The sequence below is a fragment of the Serinus canaria genome, chromosome 5, assembly GCF_022539315.1.
Source record: "Serinus canaria isolate serCan28SL12 chromosome 5, serCan2020, whole genome shotgun sequence".
Lineage (NCBI taxonomy): Eukaryota > Metazoa > Chordata > Aves > Passeriformes > Fringillidae > Serinus > Serinus canaria.
In genome coordinates this window covers 38,321,956-38,343,035 of record NC_066319.1, presented here as the reverse complement: position 1 = coordinate 38,343,035, position 21,080 = coordinate 38,321,956, and the positions used below count along the sequence as shown (strand labels likewise).

The following is a 21,080-nucleotide window of genomic DNA, read 5'->3' as shown; positions in this document are numbered from 1 at the left end:
CCCTATTAATTTTATATACCCTATTAAAGTACCAAATGGGATGATTTTAGTGCTATGAGCACGTATTGATGAAGACCATACTCCTTGTTATTTTATTTCTAGTGAAGAAATGAATAAACTTTTTGATTTTACTTAGACATATGTGGAATCTTGATTCTAAACAGTACATCTAAATTGATAGCTACATGCACTTAGACATACATCCACTCCAGTAGCCTCATTTCTCATAGATTGATTTTTGAGATGGTTATCTCCTTGATCATAAAACCTCTGAAACAGGGGCACCACATCAGTGAGTCAAACAAGCATGAACAAAGTCCTGTGGCTTCAGACAATAAATTTGAGTACTACCATAGTAGCTTTTCATTTTTGCATCTTAATGTTTTGATTTTTCTTATAAGTTTGTTACTGAAATCAGTTCTGTTCATACTTACTCATGAACAGATAAAACTGTTTCCATCCTTTGAATTCTCTGGGAAACCACTGTATTTTTAAACAGTTTGTGAAATGTAGTGCGCATATTCATATGAGAGTATCAATCATCACAAATTTATGTCATGTATTCTGCAAGGGCAATCCTAACCTTTTCTTTTCATGGCCACTGGGAAGCAGTTGTGACCAATTCCATTGGTTATATTGCTGTTGTACCATATGGAACTGGATCTGCACCTATCATGTCCAGAAGCTGTTCAAACCATGATGAACTTCTGCCAACGTGGCACTGCATGGACCTTTGGCCCAAGGTCACCATGAGGGAACATGCCCAACTGCCCCTGATGAGAGCTTCTCAGAAAGGAGTGTGACCCTCTGCAGCTGGCAACAGCCTGGGCAACACGCCAGGGCACGGACACAGCTGTAACGCTGTGCTCAGCACTCCTGAACAGGGACTGGCGGGCTTTGAACAAAATATGGTGATTTCAAGGAATCAGTTCTCAACTTTTTATGTTTCAGTACAAGTTTCAGGTCAAAACTTCAAAGAAAAGAACAGTGGTATTCTTTTGGAGGCTGGTTTTTCTTGGGTTTTTTTTTGGTTTTTTTTTTTTGTTTGTTTTGTTTTGATTGCTTTTTCAATTGGACTAAATATTGCCCTTGCTCCTCCTTTCTGACAAAGGAAGGAAGAGAAAATCAATTCCAAGTCAAAGACTGCTTTTCCTTTTCCACAAGCTCTTCTATTTCATAGCTTTTCAGTCTATTTTCTTTATTGCCTGGCTTTGCACTCACCAGCAAAGTTAGAACTTACTCATCACAGCACATAATAGGACTAAGAGAAAAGCACTGCAGGATTTGGTCCCACTATTACTGTGTTCCATTAATTTTACAATGAAGTCTTGGCTACCAACATAAAATCCTAAATTCCAAAAACACTTCTGGCTTTGTATTTCTGACATTTAGTTGATCAGAGTTACCAGGTATATGTTACCTTAAAATTGATTTTTAATGACAATATTTTATAATTAACAATAAAAAATCACACTCTGTACCCAACTTCTTTTGTAGACTATTTTAATAAACGGATTATAAAATACAAAAGAGAGAGAGACAGGTAACCTGAGATGCAATTTTGGAATGCAAACTTTTAGTTCAAATGTGCAAGCTCAAACTTAACAAATGTTTAAAATATTTGAGTTTGTCAAATGGTGCCAAAATAAACCATGTCTTTTCTAAAGACGACATATTTAGCTAGGCACTGGCAATGTAAATCTTTCAACCATTTCAAGTATTTGTTTAAAAGCCTCCCAGAACACGTGGGCTCCCAACAAAACTGAAGAATGAAATGTTTAGAACACTGAAGCTCAACAGCTGACTTATAATCGACCTAATATGAGAACACTACTTTGTCTTTTTGAACTTGTGAATACATTTTATTTACCAATGCATGAGAAGAACAAACAGAGAAAGTCCAGTTGTGCAGACCCGATGTGAAATGGCACAGCGATAAGAGCCAGCCCATGAAACGCTGCGATGGCAGCGAGAGAAACTGCCCAGCAGTGATTTCATGTGCCTCACAGCTGATTCTTGCATGGGAGCAAAGTTTTCAGCAGTAGAAGTTAAGAAAAAGAAAACCCAACAAAAGCAACAGCCTTATTCTAATTGAAAGAAATAAAGGCACAGAGAAATCCTGACATTTAGATGGTAAGTTCGTTTGTGTACATGGAGTAAAGATGTTACAGCTCCTGATCACCTGGTAAGAATATATATATAAAGTCAGTCTTGTAAAATGTTCCTGATTTGGAATAAACAAATAAATAAATGTGTATATGACAACATATTGACATCACCAAACCATTTCAATATGATAGCTTATTTATAAAAACAGTTTTAATATTCTTTAACATTAATGATTAACTAATGAATTTTACTTTGCCATGAATGTATTTAAAGAGGAACCAAACAGAATTCAGCTACAGGACTCCACTAACAAGATTGAGCTGGCTTTAAACTTTTCAGTATCACCAGTTTTCCCAACACAAGTACAGAAAGCCATGCCACCACTTTTCAGCTGTGGGCTGCATGAAAAATAGTACTAAACACTAAAGGTCCACAGTTCTTTTCTGTTAAAGTTGATTTGTCACAATATTGTTAATTAGTGAGGGCTTAGGGAAGGCTTACTGGGAATATAATTACAGTGCTGAAAAGCATTAATAATGCTCTTATCCCGAGCCAACATGATGCTATTTACATATTTTACCCTGGCATATACCAGAAATGGCTCCCAATGCATAACGTGCCGCAGGATCATCAAGAGAAAGACACAAAATCTCACAGGGGAAGAACATTTCTGAATATCTCTGTTCCATTCAAGACAGCAGGAACCCTAATTTGACCAGTAATTACAGCTGTCACCATAAGATTCACTTATGGTGAGCCACCTTTCATCATGAACTGTTTTCCATCAGAAGGGAAATGAATTGCCACTCCTGGTACATAATCGGATGCAATCTCATCTTTCTCCTGTATATTAGAACAGAAGTGACAATTGCATTTGTCTGCTGTATGGGAGGAGGCTCATTTTCACTTTCAGAGCTCTGCACAGGCATCAATCAGTTCTCAATGAATAAACCATATGATAAGCCCACTAACCCGTGCTGTCGTTATCACCTCTTTCTACTGACCAGAGCAGATTTCCTGCCCTCATTACACTGAAAGGCTAAAGTTAGGCTGGGCTCAACAGGACCAGAAGTTCTGCTGAGGGCACTAAGGGCTGGGCCTCCCCTACCAGACCTATGTGATTTATGCTCTCACTTCAGCAGGTGAAGAAGTGAAAGTGTTTTGACATTAACCACATAGATACTTTTGCAAACACCCTGGAGGAGCCCAGGAACCTCTTCAGGGACTGCATACCTTTAATGACAGTCACTAAGGAATTTGCCAAAGACCACACACCAGGTTGCTAGCAAGGTAGAGGGAGAACTCAACTGTTTTTGAATTTTTCTGCTCTCAACATAGTAAATTTCCCATGGTCCTTTCCAAAGAACAAAAACATTTCCAGATGAATTTTAAAAATCAACACAATCTGATTTAATTACAAACAAAATACATTTATCCACATTTGTCATTTATGACAAAATACCCTAACCTAAATTATCACTGAATTCCAGGCTGCTTGGTGCAAGACAGAGTCAGGAACTATTTTTTCACCTTGGGTATAATGTGTCCAAAAAAAAATTATGGAGCAAAACTATAACTTAATTTAACCGAATCAAGTATCACCTGCAATCAAATGTGTCTGACATCAAGCCTGCTAGATGGCTTTTGCATGGCCCATCCTACTTTTCCAAACAAAGCCAATGGACACAAGAGGCTGGAGGTCAAACAGTCTGGCCGTAGGAAGCCTGCATTCACAAGACTATTCACTTGGACACAGTAATATTGGGGAAAGGTGAGGTGCTCTTGACAGTCCAAGGGGAAGGAGGAACTCAGCACATTCATGCATGGAGCACAAGCCCTGATTTAGTAAACTTGCATTTTCAAAGTAGCAAACAACTTCCTCATAAAAGCTGCCAAGCAATAACGAATACTTTTACACTGAAAAATAACTACTTCAAAGTTAAATTAAAACAATGTGTAAGAATAAAAGTTTCGTTCTCACAGTGAAGTAAAAGCTCCCCTATTGTCCTTCAGGGATCTTTGTCCCAGAGGCCATGCTTAACTTAACTAAGAAATTGCCTTGAAGAGGGGGTTAATTTGGAGATGGCAGTATTTCACATCACCACATGCAGCTTGGAGATGCTGATGATACTTTGCCTCTGTGAGTATTGAAGAGGAGCTGTGAGAAGAGATGGAATAAGAGCTCATGATCACCAGGGAATGCTAAAACAACAGGTGACATTCAGTACCCATAAATGCTGTGTTATTCATAAAACAGTTCTGTCTTTATACAGGCTACAATGAACTCTAGGCTGAACATTACAACTGAGGAAGGAGATCTAGAGTAGTCATTTTGCTACAGAAATATGAATACCAATAAATAATCTGTCAGAAAGCAAGTCCAATGCTAAAAAAGGTTACAAATAGCACAGAGAATAAAACAAATAACATCATTATGACAGCCATTAAAGTCACATTTTGTCTATATCTTGAACACTAGGCACAAACAGTGTTGCATCTTGGTAAAAATACTGCTGAGCTGGAAAAAAAAAAAGATTAGTATGACAAGGCCAATTAAAAACACAGGACATATCCTTTAAATGAGACTAGGAAAGAAAAGTGGGGGAAACTATGCCAAATATGTAAAATCACATGGGACATAGAAATATGAACAGGGAATGGTTCCTCACCATTTCTCTCATACAAAAACTAGGTGATAGCAAATGAATTGAGCTGGTTCAAATGAGAAAAGGAAGTATTTTTTCCCTCAATGCATCATTAACTGCATAAGACCTCGTGAAAGGAACAAGTAGGTACAAACAATTTTAATGGATTAAAAACAGGTCATGAAAAAATGTTGCTAAATACAAAGACACCACCTCTGGCTTGGAAAGCCTTTAACTAACAAATTGCTGGGACACCAGCTGGGAGAGTGGTCACTAGAGCTGGCCTGACTTTATACCCTTTCCTAGGCATCTTCTATTTGTTATTGCCAAAGGCAGACTTTGGGCTTTGGTCTAGCATGGCAGAGTAGTCCTTACATCGTTGTCTTTATTCCTGCCTCACTACCTCCTTGCAGCAGAAATGGTTCAATAGCACTGACTGCTCAGGAGATCTTGGCATCCACTTTGTGCACAAAGCTCAGTGAGGACAGCAGGACAAAGAGCTGTTGAGCCATGCAAAGAGCTGAACAGCAGCACACGCGAGACAGTGAAGGGGCTGGAATCTGGGGGGTGGCAATCCTCTGGTTTGGAAGCATTAAAATTTCTTCCCACTGAATAAGAGCTCATGGTCACCAGGGAGAGTGGGGGAGAGGCTCCAGACTCACTGGCTATCTTAGGATTGACCAAAGGTCAAAAAGGAGCACTTCAGAAGTTTCTAGAAGTGACTTGGGTAAATGTGGCTTGGAGAGATGCTACTTATCTCCCTGCAAGAGGTTAGGTTTGGTCAACTGAAACTAGGAGGGGCTTAGGTCTGCAGTTGAAGAAGGTTTAACATTTAAGTGTTTGAAAGAAAAAACCAGACATTTAAATGTCTCTCTCTACACCTAAAATTAAAATTTCATTTTCTCTAGATAGACTGCACTATCACAACATCTGAATAAGCAAGCATTAAACACAAAGCAAACAGACAAGTGGAAGCCTCAGGAGCTACATCCACCTTGCCTGAGTTGGCTGGTCCTGAGGAGACACTAAAGCCCAGCTGGCTGCTGAGATTCTTTATTGAATTTGGGGTTCTCAGAGATTACAGCTGCTTTCTTGAGCAGCATTATGTGAGTACTGGCCTGACTGTTCATACAGGGAGATGGTTAGGTCACAAACATAACTCTGAGTTCAACTGTAATGTATCTTAGAGTCTGTAATATCTGTGTACCTTGAATTTTCCTCCTCAGCCCTCAGTTTCTCCCCTCTCTGTAAAATTCTGTGCTTCAGCCTTTAAGTCCTAGGGCACTTAATGAGAACAAAAAGATGAGGATTGACAGTTTAGCCTCAAACCCAACCTGGATGGTACTCTGGCACTGCAGGGCTATCAGAGTCTTGTAGGAATGGGATGAGAAGAGGCAAACACTGAAAAGGTGACTTTTTAATTTATAAGGTGCTTTCTGAAATCTGAGAGCTTTTCCCTCATTTAAAAGGACAGAGGAGGGACTAAAAGCAATACAGGAAACTTTCTCCACTGCCTGAGATACTGCACAATGTCACAAGGCTTTCATGTTGCAATTTTTTCAGCTGTACTTCCAGTGAAACCTAAATGTAAATTTCTTTTTAATGTACACTGAAAATGCCATGTACTAGCAGAAGCTATTCAACTATTGTGTAAAGGTATACATTTATCCTGCCCTTTGATGTAACCACAGTTACTACCTGCAATTCAATGGGCCATGTGTAAGGAGGAAAAAATATCCACCACACCAGCCAGAGATATTTCTTGAATATCAACCTACTTTATCAATTAATATATTTAACATACAAATGCTGGACTACTTGCAGCCTCACAAATAAAATAAGGGATTTAAATCTTGAAACTGCTTTGCAGCATTTTGAACCTGAAGCCTGCAGTATTTAAGAAAATGACCATGCTGTGCCTTGCAGCAGACTATAGTCTAACATGGAGAGGACAGAGTGTTAAAATAAGTACCTACATAATTTTTCACAATACACCGTGCACAATGCATTTGGTTAAAAACAAACACATGTTTGGAGTGAAACATTTTAACAAATCACAGAACTCAGCAGCAAAGTAGTTAAACATTTATGATTTGATTTTATCTCAGCTTGGAATGTCGCTGGAGTGTCCCACTTCTAACAACTGTTTGCTAAGTTAAGGCTTCAGTGTTTACACAGTGCTGAATGAAGCAGCCTGGTCACCAGATGTGAAAGCTTCCTTAGACTGCAGCTTTCAATCAGATCACGGTCCTAATGGTCCCTGCTCCAACCTTCTTCCTCAGGACGTCCACCAGCCTTTCCAACCTGAGGGGGGGCAGGGGAGAGGGAGAGGAGAGAAAAAAAAAGGAAGCTAATGTTAGGAATGTTCTGGCTGAAAGAGACAGTGTTTGCACTGAACCAAGCTGTCCTGGTGGTGGTCACGCTCAGAAACAAAGCACTACTGTAAAAGACAGACATTAAGGGAAAATGCAGACAACTTGCAAAAAACTTTTTAACCTACAACCCAACCCATCTGCAGTCAGTGATATATATCAACTCACTTTTCCTTTGTAGTGCATGGAGTATCTGAGGTCCCTGTATGGCATTAACACAAAACCCTGTGCAGCAATCCTGTGGTACAATATACCCTTTGGTGTAAGCAGGACAATTAATTTTTATACTTTAAAAAATATGAGCTGTCCATGGCTCTTGTTAAATGTAGCACTTAACTGTTGTTTCCCCTTAAATAATGTCTTGCCCATTATCCAACAGATACTTTTACTGTCCAGTTTATAAATTTATGTCTAAAAGCTGACGTGTTTTATGTAAAAACTTTTTCAAAATACTCAACGAGCCAAGTTTCTGAGGATGTGGATGATGATATTTTGAAGGTGGCCTGCATGATTCTTGTGTCAGCACAACCACAGAAAAATTAACAGTCTAAGTAAGTAGGACAGAGAGCTGCCCAATTCTCTTAGCTTTAAGGCACAGGCACTATAAACATGTTCAATCTCACTGGCACAATTTGATCTTTCTTTCGTTAAAGTATGTAGACAAATGCAAAGGACTAAATTTGTTCATCATTTTGTATCTATGCACATTTATCTTCAGCATTCCAGAAATCATGTATGCAAGCTATTTCTTCAATTTGTCTGTATTTTATGGTATCATTCGATGGAAACTCTCCCACAAATAAACTATCTGTGTAAAAGCAGACACTGTGTGTAGCAGAACACTTTCAGAGCCATGTCCAGAATATTATACACACAGCTTCCACAATGGATAAACAGAGCTGCAGGTTCAATAGCTGTATTCATTGTTACAAAGTTGACCATTTTTTTTGTGTCTTGAAAGACAATCAAAAAATATTATACAACATGAGAAATGCAGATAGGAAATAAAAATAACACAAGCTTTATCAAAATTGCAAAATGCATTTTATCTCATGAATGCATTAGTAACTTCACTGCAGGTAAACTAGTCAACATGGATTTATTGCCACAAGTCATGACTAATGTGCTTGGTACGTATCGAAACACTCTTGTTTTCCAGGAACCACCAAGCACGATGAAGCTACACCTTTCATTGTACTCACCAGGTGACTTAATTCTTGAAATGAGATTAAGAATTCACCACCCAAATGTAATCATCAGACAGCAGGAAAAGTATGTGGAAAGTTCAGCTCATTCTAGCTCTTACTCAGGGACTCTGAGGGAATGAATGCACAGGTAAAAAAACTGCTGCTTAGGTAGCAACTGCTACAAAACTGCTCCTCTCCCTTCAGTTTTCCAAAAGTCACTTTTCCTTCTTAACCAACTAGTGCATTTCCCCCTGGTTTTGTAAAATAACATCTACTGCACTTTGTCTTCATGGAGGCAGCACCCGAACAGCCATAACTCAGTGCTGTCAGTCCATGCAGGTATAAAGCCAGGGATTTCACAAGTTATTTGCTCCTGTAAGTTTTCTCACATGGATACATCAATGTTTTCTGAGTTCTAAGGATTTGAACTCAGTTACTGATCAGTCAGTTTTGTCAGCCTCTCTTACTGGGAAGTTTCCCTGTTACATCTGCTGTCAGTCCATGTGCAATTTCAGAAAGCAATGGCAATTAGTCTTCTTTCACTAGCATGTGTATTCAGAAGCACAGCAGCTTTCTCAGCCATTTTAACTCTTGCTGGAGGTCTTTCACACTAGCACCCTCTCTAATGTACTTCAGAGACATAAAAGCACTGGAGAAACATTTCAAACTGTTTGGACAAACAGAAGGCTTGGGCTGAAAATTGTTTTTCTGGGAGACAGCATAAAACCTGTAAAATCTGAGATCATGGCTTATTTAAATCACTGTTCAGTTAAAAAGAAATATTGTGTGGCTTATACAAGGCGGGGGGTGGTGGGGGGAGAATGACTTCAGTAATTGAGGCTCCTTTTGGGGAAACACAAGTTGGATGTCACAGCTTACACACTGTCTTACAGCTGGGTTTAAATGTGCACCACTCTGTGACCAAGCAATGGCACTGCACACCAGAGCAGAACAAGTCAGTGAAGAGCTGCCCATGTTTGAAGAGAAATACCACTGGGATGAAAGTAGCTGTCTTCTGTTTAACCTTGAAACTGTCAGGCTTCATTGAAAATAATGAGGCTTAACAATCATAGTTTCTGCTTTTCAAACGAATGATGACTGAAATCATCAAATTGAGGTATTCCTCACCAAATACACACCATGCAGAGCTTATTTGCCTTTTGTTTCAGTCATATGTGGATTTTCAAATTTATTTATTCTTTATCAGAAGAAAAAAAAAAGTAGCAGTGGATTAAGATATTGTACCTTTGAAAGAGCTTTAAGCAACAACCTTAAAGAGAAATGGTAGCAGCTATTTATAAGATAAAATAACAGAGGGCAAAATTTACCCCTACACAGACACAAGACCCAATATACCACTGAAATCCCACTTAAGCCTACAAAATAATGCTATGTGCTGAATCAGTGGTTAATAACTCTTGATACAGGCCTCAGGGGGCTTTTTGGAATGATAATCCTGGACTCTTTGTTCACCAAGGGCCCAACTCTGTCATCCCAACTCACACTAAGCAACATTTTCTTTGTGAGCAATAAAAGGCAGCTAAAAAGGCCATTTGAGCCAGGAGGTGCTACCTGTGAGGGGTGAGGATGGCAGAGCCAGCCCTTGCTGGTAAGGCTTTGTGCCCAGCCCAGTGGGACACTGCAGGCTGCTCCCTCTGGAGACTGAGCATTTGAATGTGGAAAACTGCAGTAACAGTAATATACCTCAAGATCAAAGGTAATTTAAACAGAAGAATGGAAGGTACTGGGAACTAGTCTCAATGTTTGCAGGGTTTTATTCAAAATATGGAAGACATGAAGAGACCAACTTCTGTTACTTTGTGTAATTTCACCAAATTTTTACTTACAATTTGAAAGCAGCATTGACTAGATTTGATTGCATTCCAAGACAAATTCTAACCAATTCTAACATTCTATCAAATGACATCTTCCCTTTTGCTTGTGAAGAGTCCTCATAGTGTAAGTTAAATGTGCAACATTACACTTTCTCCTGAGATGTAAGCAAGGACACTCACTGAACTTGTATCTCATAAAGCAACTAAATAAGTCATTCAAGAAGAAAGTGTTTGAGTTCATATTTTAGATCAGACAGAAGAATGATTTGGTGGGCAGGCCATTCTGTGGTAGTGCTGAAGGTCTAAATGTGCAAGGACAGACACACAGCTTTTGGAACGTTTAAGGGCTCACTCCTAAGGGCTCACTCCCCATTCTCACGGATTTCTTCCTTAGAATTTTTTGAAAACCTCAGTAGATTACATTCATTATTCCTTGGTTCTTCAAATACTTGAAGAAAATCTGTCCCTTAACAAATAAATTCTCTCAACAACTGCCACACCAGCATTTACACAATTATTGTATGCATGCATGCAAAGTGAGTACAAAAGGACATATAAAATACAGGGAAAATCTATGGATTCAGATGGATAGGCACAACTTTGGTTTTATTTCTATTGATTTACATACATCCAAAAGAAAAAAGTAAAAATGTCCAGTGCTTTTCAAGAGAGATGGAATTTGCATTGATGAAAAGCACAAAGATGATGCTAGAAATACTCTTTGTCTACACTACCTACCTCTGTAATGCTCGAGGAAATGGAAAAAGTAAATAAAACACACAATTTAGGAAAGGGACATCCAGTCCATCATTGTTTTTAAGTTAGCAAAAGACACAATCTTAAGAGTCTTGAATTGCAGTGGCTTAATGTTTTCTCCATACAAAATTGGAATTAAGCAGCTGAATCTGTGTTCTATACAGAAATAAAAAGAATTCCATAAGGGGCTTGCTGCTATGATGTTACAGGTTTAATTTTGTCCTTTTGAACACGTTGCTAAGCTTTAAGAAGATCCCCATCTTTAGAGGAAAGACCAGGAACACCTGAACAGGATCATTACTAGGATCATTACTCGGTGAGTTTTCCCCAAGACAAATTCTCAAATTTTCTTCCAGGTATTTCAAACTGTGTTCCCCTGTCACCTGTGGACACAGCTGTCAATGCCTGGATGGAGAGTGTGTTGTTATCTGGAATGTTCTTACACAGATCCTGAATTGCTTGACAATCTGCTCTGACTTTTAGCAAAGCTTTACTCCTGTGAGTAAAAAAAAATTTGGTTTTAGACTTGGTCTCCATAAAGCAGAATTAAAATCCTAACTGACAGAGAAGTTTGTTCTGGGAGCCCAGAAGAGGAACAGATCAGAGCAAGTAAATTACCTTCTACTCTCTACTGCTCACTCTTATGCACATTTTTGGCTTGCTTCCCTCTTTCAGAAGTCTAGCTCTACCCTGTAGCTTGTGATCAGTAAAAACTCCGCAAATGCTAAAATCCACACAGGCTGGTACATCCTTTCACACTGCTCCACCTCTGGCCAAAGGAACTCACCCCAAAGACAGCAGGGGGCTTTACTCCCAAGTTCTGAATATGACAGTTAGACAGTCATGGAGGATTCCAAGGAATCATGCTCCAGAAACAGACAAAATGGACACCCAACTGACAGAAAAGGGCACCCTTCAAGTAGCCCATGTCCTAATCTGCAAAGCAATATTCAGACTAGCCAAAAACAATGGTTTCTACCTGCAAATGGAGGAGTTAAGTGATAAAAACAAAATCTCCCTGGATTTTGAAACGCTATATAAAGGCTTATAAACCTAAGCTATAGCCCTTGGTTATCTTTCCAGTAGATAAGATTAGGCTCAGACTATGAAGATGGCCTTACTTGCGTGATTTCTGGCTTCTTGTGGAATGTGTTTTGCTGACACTAATTCCCTTTAGAAACCAAGCTTTTGAAAATATATTAGATAAATAAAATGCATTGGACAAAGGCATTGCAAGCAGTTTAGCAGTAGAGTTCAGTGAGTGGTTGTTTGGTGAGTGGTCATATGAACAAATTCACTTAATTTCATTTAGAATAAAATAACTACCTTTCCCTCTCCTTTCCTTCAGTTTTCCTCTCGGATAAACTTCATAAAATTCTAAATGGCAGGCTTGTTTTCAGGCATTTTCTGTCAATTCAAGAAAACAAATGATAAAGAGAAGAGAGGCTGCTGTGATACTGGTCTTGCCCAGAAATCAGTCACTTGGATAGGATCATTTACTCAGGAGGCTGGAGCAAACTGGTTCAGCTCTATTATCTGCACAAGGGAACTGGACCCCAGCTGCTTCCCTCTCAAGGAATAGCACTGTGCTAACACTGGGTGTTGGGGTGGCTTGTTCTCAGTTTCAAAATTTGAGGCTGCTTTGAATAAAATACTTAAGTATTCACTGTTTTGAAGGCTGGTGTCAAGGATATGACCTTGCAGTGCATGACCTATCTACCATGCACACAGCCATCACTCTCTTAATCCTGGCTGATTCAGCTAATTTTTAATTACCCTTATTCTTCAATTTAAGAATTATTTTTGCTACCTCAAAAGCCTGCCTGTTTAACAATAATTTTTTATCTTCTCGGTAAAAATCCCTGCCAATTGAATTTAATGGTCTGTAACAATTCTTTCATAAACCATCATAGTGATAAAGACTACATGTGGCTCCAGTGCACAGCCTGCCTTCCACTTCTTAACCAAGTTGCCTCTGCATTTTTTAGATCAGAGTCTGGGTGTCTTTGTAAATGGCATGCTGGAGTTCAGCCATGGTTTTGAAGCTGATGCTGAGTACAATTCAGTGCCCTCTGTCAGACAAGTGGCTGGACAGACTGGTATTAATGGTCCTTCCTGGTCTTAAAACACACATCTCAGAGGCTGATTTAGCAGCATCAGTGAGCTCTAAACCATGGTAGACCACAGTGTTGGATCTAATCACTACAGGCACCGCTGCCAATTCCTGCCTGCCCAACACTGTTTGTAATGCCACTCCAAAAAGTATGTTCCATTAAATGTACTGGCCTTAAATTTGGCAGGGCAAACCATCCTGCCCCTGAAAAGCACTGTCACCAAACAAGCATTCCTATTAAATCCCTTTCAGCATCTTCTCAACCCAAAAGAGTAATTCTGTATATGATTAAACTTAGAAGCAAATACAGCCAGTTGGGCTCTTGACAGCAGACATATTTTAAAATAAACCTGGCTTACACAGGCCTTGGCTAAAATATTAAGCCTTTATCTGTGGTCCACAATAACTAATCTTGTCAAACTGTTTGCCCTCTACCTTCTGTTTGGAAGATTATGAGCTAGCTCACCATTACTATTCACCTTGTGCCATCACTAGCAGCAGGAAAACTGAGCAGTAAACACAGTTGGTCTGTTTTGACAGCATTTCACCCTGCTTTGCATTGTTGTAGATTGCTACACATCACGGGATAATACAAAATCAGGACTTTGCTTCTGTACTGGATTTAGTGCCTTGTGAAAGGTATCTCCTTTACTTTCAAATGCTTGCTCAGGACAGCATGCATTGGTTGCCAAAAATAAATGAGCTTCTGAGAAAGAAAAACAATCAACTATGCTGTATTTCAGTACATCGAAATCTACAACATATCATAAAGACCAGGCTCTTATTATTGGATGGGCCATTCACATCTGAGCATGCAGCTGATATTAGAGATAAAAAATGAACAATAGGTGAAATAGAGGATATATTGGCATATTTAAAGTCAAATGATACACATCAGAATATTTAAACAAATCTCAAAATTTCCCTTATCACTCCAACTTGAATCCCACAGTTTATTATGGCAATTTGATGCAAAGCTTACTAATATGTGTGCCAGAAAAACCTTTTCAATTCCTTCTTCCATAAGCTTGAATTACTTATAGCACTGACAAATACTGTTTCCACACATTTGGTGTCACAGCTGTTCTCTTTTCTTAGGATAAATCTTGACATGGGAACCTACTCCTTACAGTGTACTCCTTCTATTTCCATGAAATTTGTGCTGATATGAACAGGAAATGTTCTCCTGGATTTTCTTGTCAAATACCTCCTGGCAGTCTGTGTTGCCTGCTCATGGAAAACTAGCAGTTTCACCTTATGGTGATATGTCTTCCCCACAGAAAGTATTCTGTCATCGTATTTATTCATTCAAAAAATAAATAATGAATAATGAATAATTAATGAATATTAATTCCTGAAAACTCCTGACGAACACTAGTCCTGCCCCTTGGTAATGATGTTGGATATCATTAGAGTGCCATGAATCAGGCAATCTTAATTGTGTCTCTGAACTGTCCCTCACATTCTTGAGGGCAATGCAGTCTCAGATCTGGGTTCTTCACGTCTACAAACATAATAATAATAATAATAAAGTATGCCACTGAATTAGAGACTAAAATTGCTGAATACAGAGCCTTTTTCTATAAGCTTCTCAATTTGGGCTCTGAACTGTCTGGCAACAGCTCGCCAGTTTCCTTATACTATATTCCACAGAAATGTATTTCAGGAGATGAAAAAAGGACCTCCTTTATAGAGGATTTCAGTTTGTTTTAAATCCATCTTCAGGAAAATTTAAAAGCAATGTCAAAAATTGATTATCTAAAACAAACTGTTTCAAATTTGCTCAAAATGAACAGTCAGGATTTATTTACAGATCTGCAGAGAATGGCCTTATTAAGAGACTCTAGAAGTTGAAAGTATCAGTCTGAAACCAGCATATTACAGCCTTCTGCACGTTAGACTTCTTGTAAAGTCAAATCTGAACCTCTCAGTCGCCTACTTCAAGCAAGTCTCACTTCTTTCAGACACCTTCTGGTCAAGTCCTGTTTGCAATGAGTTTGTGCACTTGCAAATACTGATGTGCTATGGTGCTGGAAAACCAGCAAAAGGCTGGGGTAGAGACAGTTTTCTTCTGGCTGGTATGGGGCTGTGTTCTGGATTTGTGCTGAACACAGGCTGATAATAGAGAGATGGTTTTGTTACTGCTGAGCAGGGCTTACACAGAGCCAAGGCCTTTGCTGCTTTTTGTACTGCCACGCTGGCAAAGAGGTTCGAGGTACATGGAAGGTTGGGAGGAGACAGAGCTGGGATGGGTGACACAAACTGACCAAAGGGATATTCTACGTCATATGGTATTGTGCTCAGTATAAAAGGGAGTAGGAAGGAGGGGCAAGGGGGGATATTCAGAGTGATGGAGTTGGTCTTCCCAAGTAGCTGTTCTGTGCGAGGGGGCCCTGCTCTCTTGGAGATAGCTGATCACCTGCCTGCCACGGGAAGAAGTGAATTAATTCCTTGGGTTTTTTTTGCTTGCATGTGCAGCTTTTGCTTTTCTAAGAACATGTCTTTATCCCAGCTCATGAGTTTTCCAGCTTTTACCCTTCCAATCCCACTGGTGAGGGAGTGAGCGAGCAGCAGCGTTGGGCTTGCCTCCTGCCTGGGGCTAAACCACAGCAAGAACTCAGGCTGTTTCCCAGGTACATCCCATTAAAGCACAGCTCTGGCAAACTCCTCTTCATATCATTAACAAGAAAGACAACGTGAAGTTTTTTTCTTGATTCCCAAGTATTTAAAAAAACCCAATGCAGATTTGATGGCTCTAAGCAGCTCTCAATCCTGTGCTACCTCCCTGAGGTGGTTCCACCTCTTGACCAAAATTAATCTGGAGCTCATGGAGAGAAAATCCCTTCCTACAAACCATCATCAAATCCCTCCACATTAAAAATAGGTTTTACATAGGTTTGTTGTATTTTATCACTGATGTGATATTGCCCAAGCTGGAATGATGCCCACCACAGCAATTAGAGATCAAGTAGCAATGGAAACAGGTATGGATGTAAGAGGAAAGCATTTTACTAAGCTCTTACTAGTGATAAGTCCTTCATAATGGGCTGAGACTGGCAGGTGAACTCTCTACCCCTCTGATGGTTTCAGGACAACTCACACTTGGTCAAACTTCTGTAAAGTATTTCCAGAAAAAAAGGCAGTCTTCCCCCAAAAACTAACAAAAAATCCATGGACAAAACATCCTCTCTTCCTCCAAATGTTTCCCTTGGTGGCAATTCTGCCTGGTGATGACATGAGTGGGACTGACTGTAGGAGGAAAGCCTTTTAATAAAGCATAAAAATTTGGCTTTTCATACAGAGTCACAAAATTCTTCAAAAGCATAGAGTAAAATCTACAAAATGTCTTTTGTGTTGAGTACATCACTTAGGTATCCCTTTTATCTGATGTGCATATGTTATATCCCTAAATAATTTATGATCATTTTATCAAGGATTGAAAAAGAAATGACAGAAATACAAATATTATGAGGCACAAAGTAAATTGCTAAATAAAATGATTTTATTGTACACATTTCAATACCTGCACAATACCAGCAATGTCTTTCATTCAAAGGCTGAATTCTGATACTTTCTGTGGGCAAGAATTCCATGATCTGAAACTAAAATGATAAAATTTGGTCCTAAAGATTCATGCCTTCCAACAGCTCAGTGTTTGGATTTGTATCCTTATACCCACATCACAGCATAAATTTGGAACAGGAAAGTCGAGCAACTTGCCAGCAAAGCACCAGTGGTGATTTTGGGGTTAAAGCTGTTGTTAGCTCTCATAAACACAGTTGGTGCTACCCTTCTACAAAACCTTGTTTAAAAAAAAAACCTTACGGAAAAATCTGACTGTTAATTAATGGCTCAGTAGTAGTTCAGAAACACAAACAGTAATTTTTTTCTCAGATAACTAGCCCCTGTTTTATTAAAGGTATACTTAATTTTAAGCAGTGGGAAAATTCAAATGATTTCAAGTTTGCTTAAATAAAAATACTATTTTGGTTTAGTCAGTTATTTCTTTTTGTTGTTGTAAAGAACTGCTCCAGCAATTCTCTAAAAGGTTATATGTAATTCAGAAGCTTCAGAAAGTCTGGGCTTTCTTTTTGAGCTTCTGCATATACATTTGCAGTATTCAATCTTTTGCATATGTTAAGAAACAGTATGAGTATTAACAGAAAGAACCGCAAATTTATTTTTATTCCTTCAGCCAAGCCACAAATAAATGACTCTTGCAAACAAACCAAATACTATTTAGTAACGGCAATGTAAATGCCATGGACTTATTTTATTTGGATATAAAATATTAAATTAAATGAGTATTTGCTGTGACACTCTTTTTATCATCTTGGAAAAAAAAAAAGCAAGTCTGAGAAAAAGTTTTCTTGCTATTCTTCAAGGAGCACTCAATCTGCTGTTCAAAGTTATTTAATAATTTGTCATAGAATAGTTAACTCTAAGCTTACAAATACTGTGTCAGCATGCTTCTTCCTATTGGGCAAACAACTTCAAAATCTAATTTGTTTGTGTTATTGGTCTTACTAAATATTAGTCTTTGCAAGTCTGGTTTACACCACTGAAGTTAACTATGCCAACATTCTGATTTTGTTCTGAAGTATTCCACAACAAGCTGATATTATACAATACAAGCCCAAGAGCTAGCTGATCCAGTTTACTGAGTGTATACTTAGTGTATTTTGCTACTGATAAATCAATAAAACCATGTTGTAATCTACAAACTTCCATCTCTCTGAAGCAGCTATAAGTAAACTGTAAATGAACACACAGGTCAAAAACTGGGATGCTGTGATTATGTTGACTCTGAAAACATTTGACTTTCATAGAATACATTTTAGTGTTTGAGAGAATGAAGTTTCAGCACTGCTTTTATTTTCGTGAAAGGCTGAGATGATAAATATTCAAATGACAATAAATATTTGTGTTTATATTGTAACTACCCATACTTTAACAAAACAATATCTGCACTGCAATCCACAATGTACAGAGGTTAAGTAAAAGTAAACCATAGCTACAAAAAGAAAATAAATACTTGACTTTGACTGTATGTGCAGTTTTTCATTCTTCATCCATGTGAAACTCCCTGCAGCCAATGGATATCTTGGCTGTGCAAGGAATGCACAAAAGGCATACCTGTCCTTTGACTGGGATTTTTTGTCTTCATTCTGTTAAGTGCACCACTGAGCATAAAACTGGCACTGATCATAAACTGTCAGATGCTACAGGCCTCACTATAATTTATGAGACCCAAAATACCCAGGAGAAGGATATCCTGTAATCTGCTCTGGCAATATCACTCATTACAATTGTATGAGGCTCTCAGTAGTGATACCACAACCTGCTCTGTTAAGGGCAGTCCCTAACTTTGAGTGGCTTGCTCCAGGCTGTTCAGAAGTCCTCAAGCTACCTTCTCTAAAACTAAGGCCACAAGTTTCTTTGAAGGTGATAAAGACAACAGCAGTGCTACCAGTTCTCCTTTTCAAGACAAGCATAAAAAAATAATACTTTCAGTTAAAGCATTCAGCCAAGCTAAGGAAAACCTGGTTTTAACCCACATCTGCCACTTCTCAGGGGAGCAGTACATCCCAGGGTGGAAGACACTTCTGTGTTTTCTTTCTGAAGCTGTGAATTTCTACAAAGGAAACATATGAAATGCTATTAGACCTGAAGGTGTGATTCTCTGGGAGGTGATCAAGGGTGCCCACCTGGAAAATGGCTTTATTTTCAAGGGATTATTTCAAGGTATTTATGTTCAAGGGATATTGGATAAAACTGAGAAAAAGCCCTAAAGGTACCTGTCAGAAACAGGTCTTGTTTCTTGGAGGTGAGTAGACTATTTGCCCCTCTCTGATCCATGCAGCATCCATTATTTTCTGCTACATGGCACTGCTTCGAAGCAAGGAACAGGGAGCATCCAGACCAGACCTGTGTGGCTAAAATGCCTCTCTGAGGAGCAGGACATCTGAATCTCCACAGATGGAGGAGAAAAATGAGATCCACTCTTTTACACCCTGGAGGAGAATCCCTTCTCCCAAACAACTACTTAGAAAATGAACGGTGGGATGGGGGCAGATGCCAAGGACACTTTTGAAAGAAATGTCTGAGGTCACACTGCTCTTCATGGATCTCTGAACCAGCATGCCTCACTCTGTCTCAGCATGTGCTTCTCCATTTTGGTCTCCAGGAAAACCAGGCAGAAAAGACAAAAAGTCAATTGTTTAACATTTTTTTTCAGTTAGAAGTTTTCTGCTTATGTTTATCCAAGTCCTTCTATCCAAAGTGATTCTTTGGGAAGAGAAGTTAACAGTATTAGTGGTACTGAGTTATTAGGCACTCCCTCCGTCACAGCCTGCAAATTTTTAGCTGGATTGCAACATGAGGTGCCCAATTAAAAAACTGGTGTAATTCAATAAAAATAATATAATCCAATAAGGAAAATACACTTCATTCCAGCTTTCTAAAAGTTACATATTTCCTTTTCTACAGTATGAATAATATGTTAGCCTTACCAAGGGAAAAACGACCTGCCTAGTGATACAGAAATGTGTAACGACAGCAGTCCAGAGAATATGCCAATGATGACTGAATTTGTCCAGCTCACCTTAGATTTGAATATTAGTTCAATATTTTTTTTCCTTCAGACCGAGAAAATTGATTTCTGTCTATATGTTGAATTTCTCTGAGGCTGCACATAACCTCATTGGCTTACTCAATTTTTTTTTTTTATTACAACAAACAGGTATCTCTACCAGACTGATTAATTCATCATTTCACCATTCACCTATTAGTGCAGTCTGAAGGGAATTTTTCTGAGAGGAATCACTGGTGTTAGTGCAGAATTCCAAGTATTTAAAAAAATCCTGACCTTGCTAGGTACTGCTTTCAGTTAGATCAAGCATGGCTTTTTCCACACATTTCAATTAGTCTTATATCCTCACTGACTAAAGCAGACTACTCCAGCCTATTGCTCCTAAATCTGGTACATTCACACAGCCTCTAATTGCTATTATTGCTAATAATTTTGCGTGTGATATGAGTGATGGTTACTAGATTTCGTGTTTTGAACTTTCTCATGTTCCTATTCATGCCTGGTGTGCCAAAAAAATTTGCATCAGCTCTGCAGAATTCTTCAGAGTATGTGGTAGTTTTGCGTGTCTGGGAATCTTCCATCTGGCTAGTGTGGGTTTCCTAAACACCATAAAACCCTGCCTGTGGAGATTGTGTATCTCTTATGGGCCCCATGGAGCTTTTAATCTGCTTTTAATCATTGTACGAGGCAGGCAACACATCAGTCCTCATCAAGGAGTTTTTTCCATTTTGAATCCCATTTAATAAGTTTTGACCCAATTCTGAAAACCAGAACCTTTGCTAATTTGCATTGGTATCTTAAACTGACAACAAAAGTCATCTTCCTTTGCTTTCCATTTCCTTCCATACAAACTCTGATATCCATTGACTTCTGTGGATTGCTATAGCAAGTATGAGATTCTTAGCACCTTGCCCTCACTCACTTGTCTTTTGAATCTACCCACCAGCATCTGTTTCTCAGTAAACTACAGGTCATACCCTTAACTGGGACAAATGAATGCAACTTATTGTGACAGAGCAAAGTCAATTTGCTGTAACTAAGAAACTAGCTCTGTATCTACATTCTTCAACAAGACACCCGGACTTACTTTACATTTCAAAACGCAGCACCAGTTAAATTATTCCCCATATGATATGAAAAGATTACCAACTATTCAAACTCAGCAGAATTTCACAGCAGCAGGCAGCTCAGTAGTTATCATTAAAAGAAAAATCACTTTTGACATGTGCTAAATTATTTACTGACACAAATCAGTGAAACTATTTGTATCTATGAAACTGTACTCCTAGCCTCCAGTATTTAATGTTTTGATCTGACATGCACCAGAGTACAATTTTGTAAGTAAAAAAAACAACAAAAAAGTGGTTTAGTTTTAATAGAGAAGTCTCATCCTCTAAATATAACATCTTAATAAAGGAAGAGATTAAATCATATTTATTGTTTTGAAAGAAGAAAATGAAAGAAATAGCTC

General features: G+C 38.7%; 1 protein-coding gene across 8 annotated transcripts in view; it reads right to left on the bottom strand.

Annotated features, from left to right (window-relative positions):
- Positions 1-4,407: 4,407 nt before the first annotated feature.
- MIPOL1 (mirror-image polydactyly 1) overlaps positions 4,408-21,080 on the bottom strand; it is a 182,934-nt gene continuing 166,261 nt past the window's right edge. For all 8 annotated transcript variants that reach the window (XM_050975880.1, XM_050975875.1, XM_050975878.1 and 5 more), the window contains one exon: positions 4,408-7,058. In XM_050975880.1, coding sequence (XP_050831837.1) covers positions 6,992-7,058 — 67 coding nt within the window. In that variant the 3' untranslated portion in view covers positions 4,408-6,991. The remainder of the gene's footprint in view (positions 7,059-21,080) is intronic.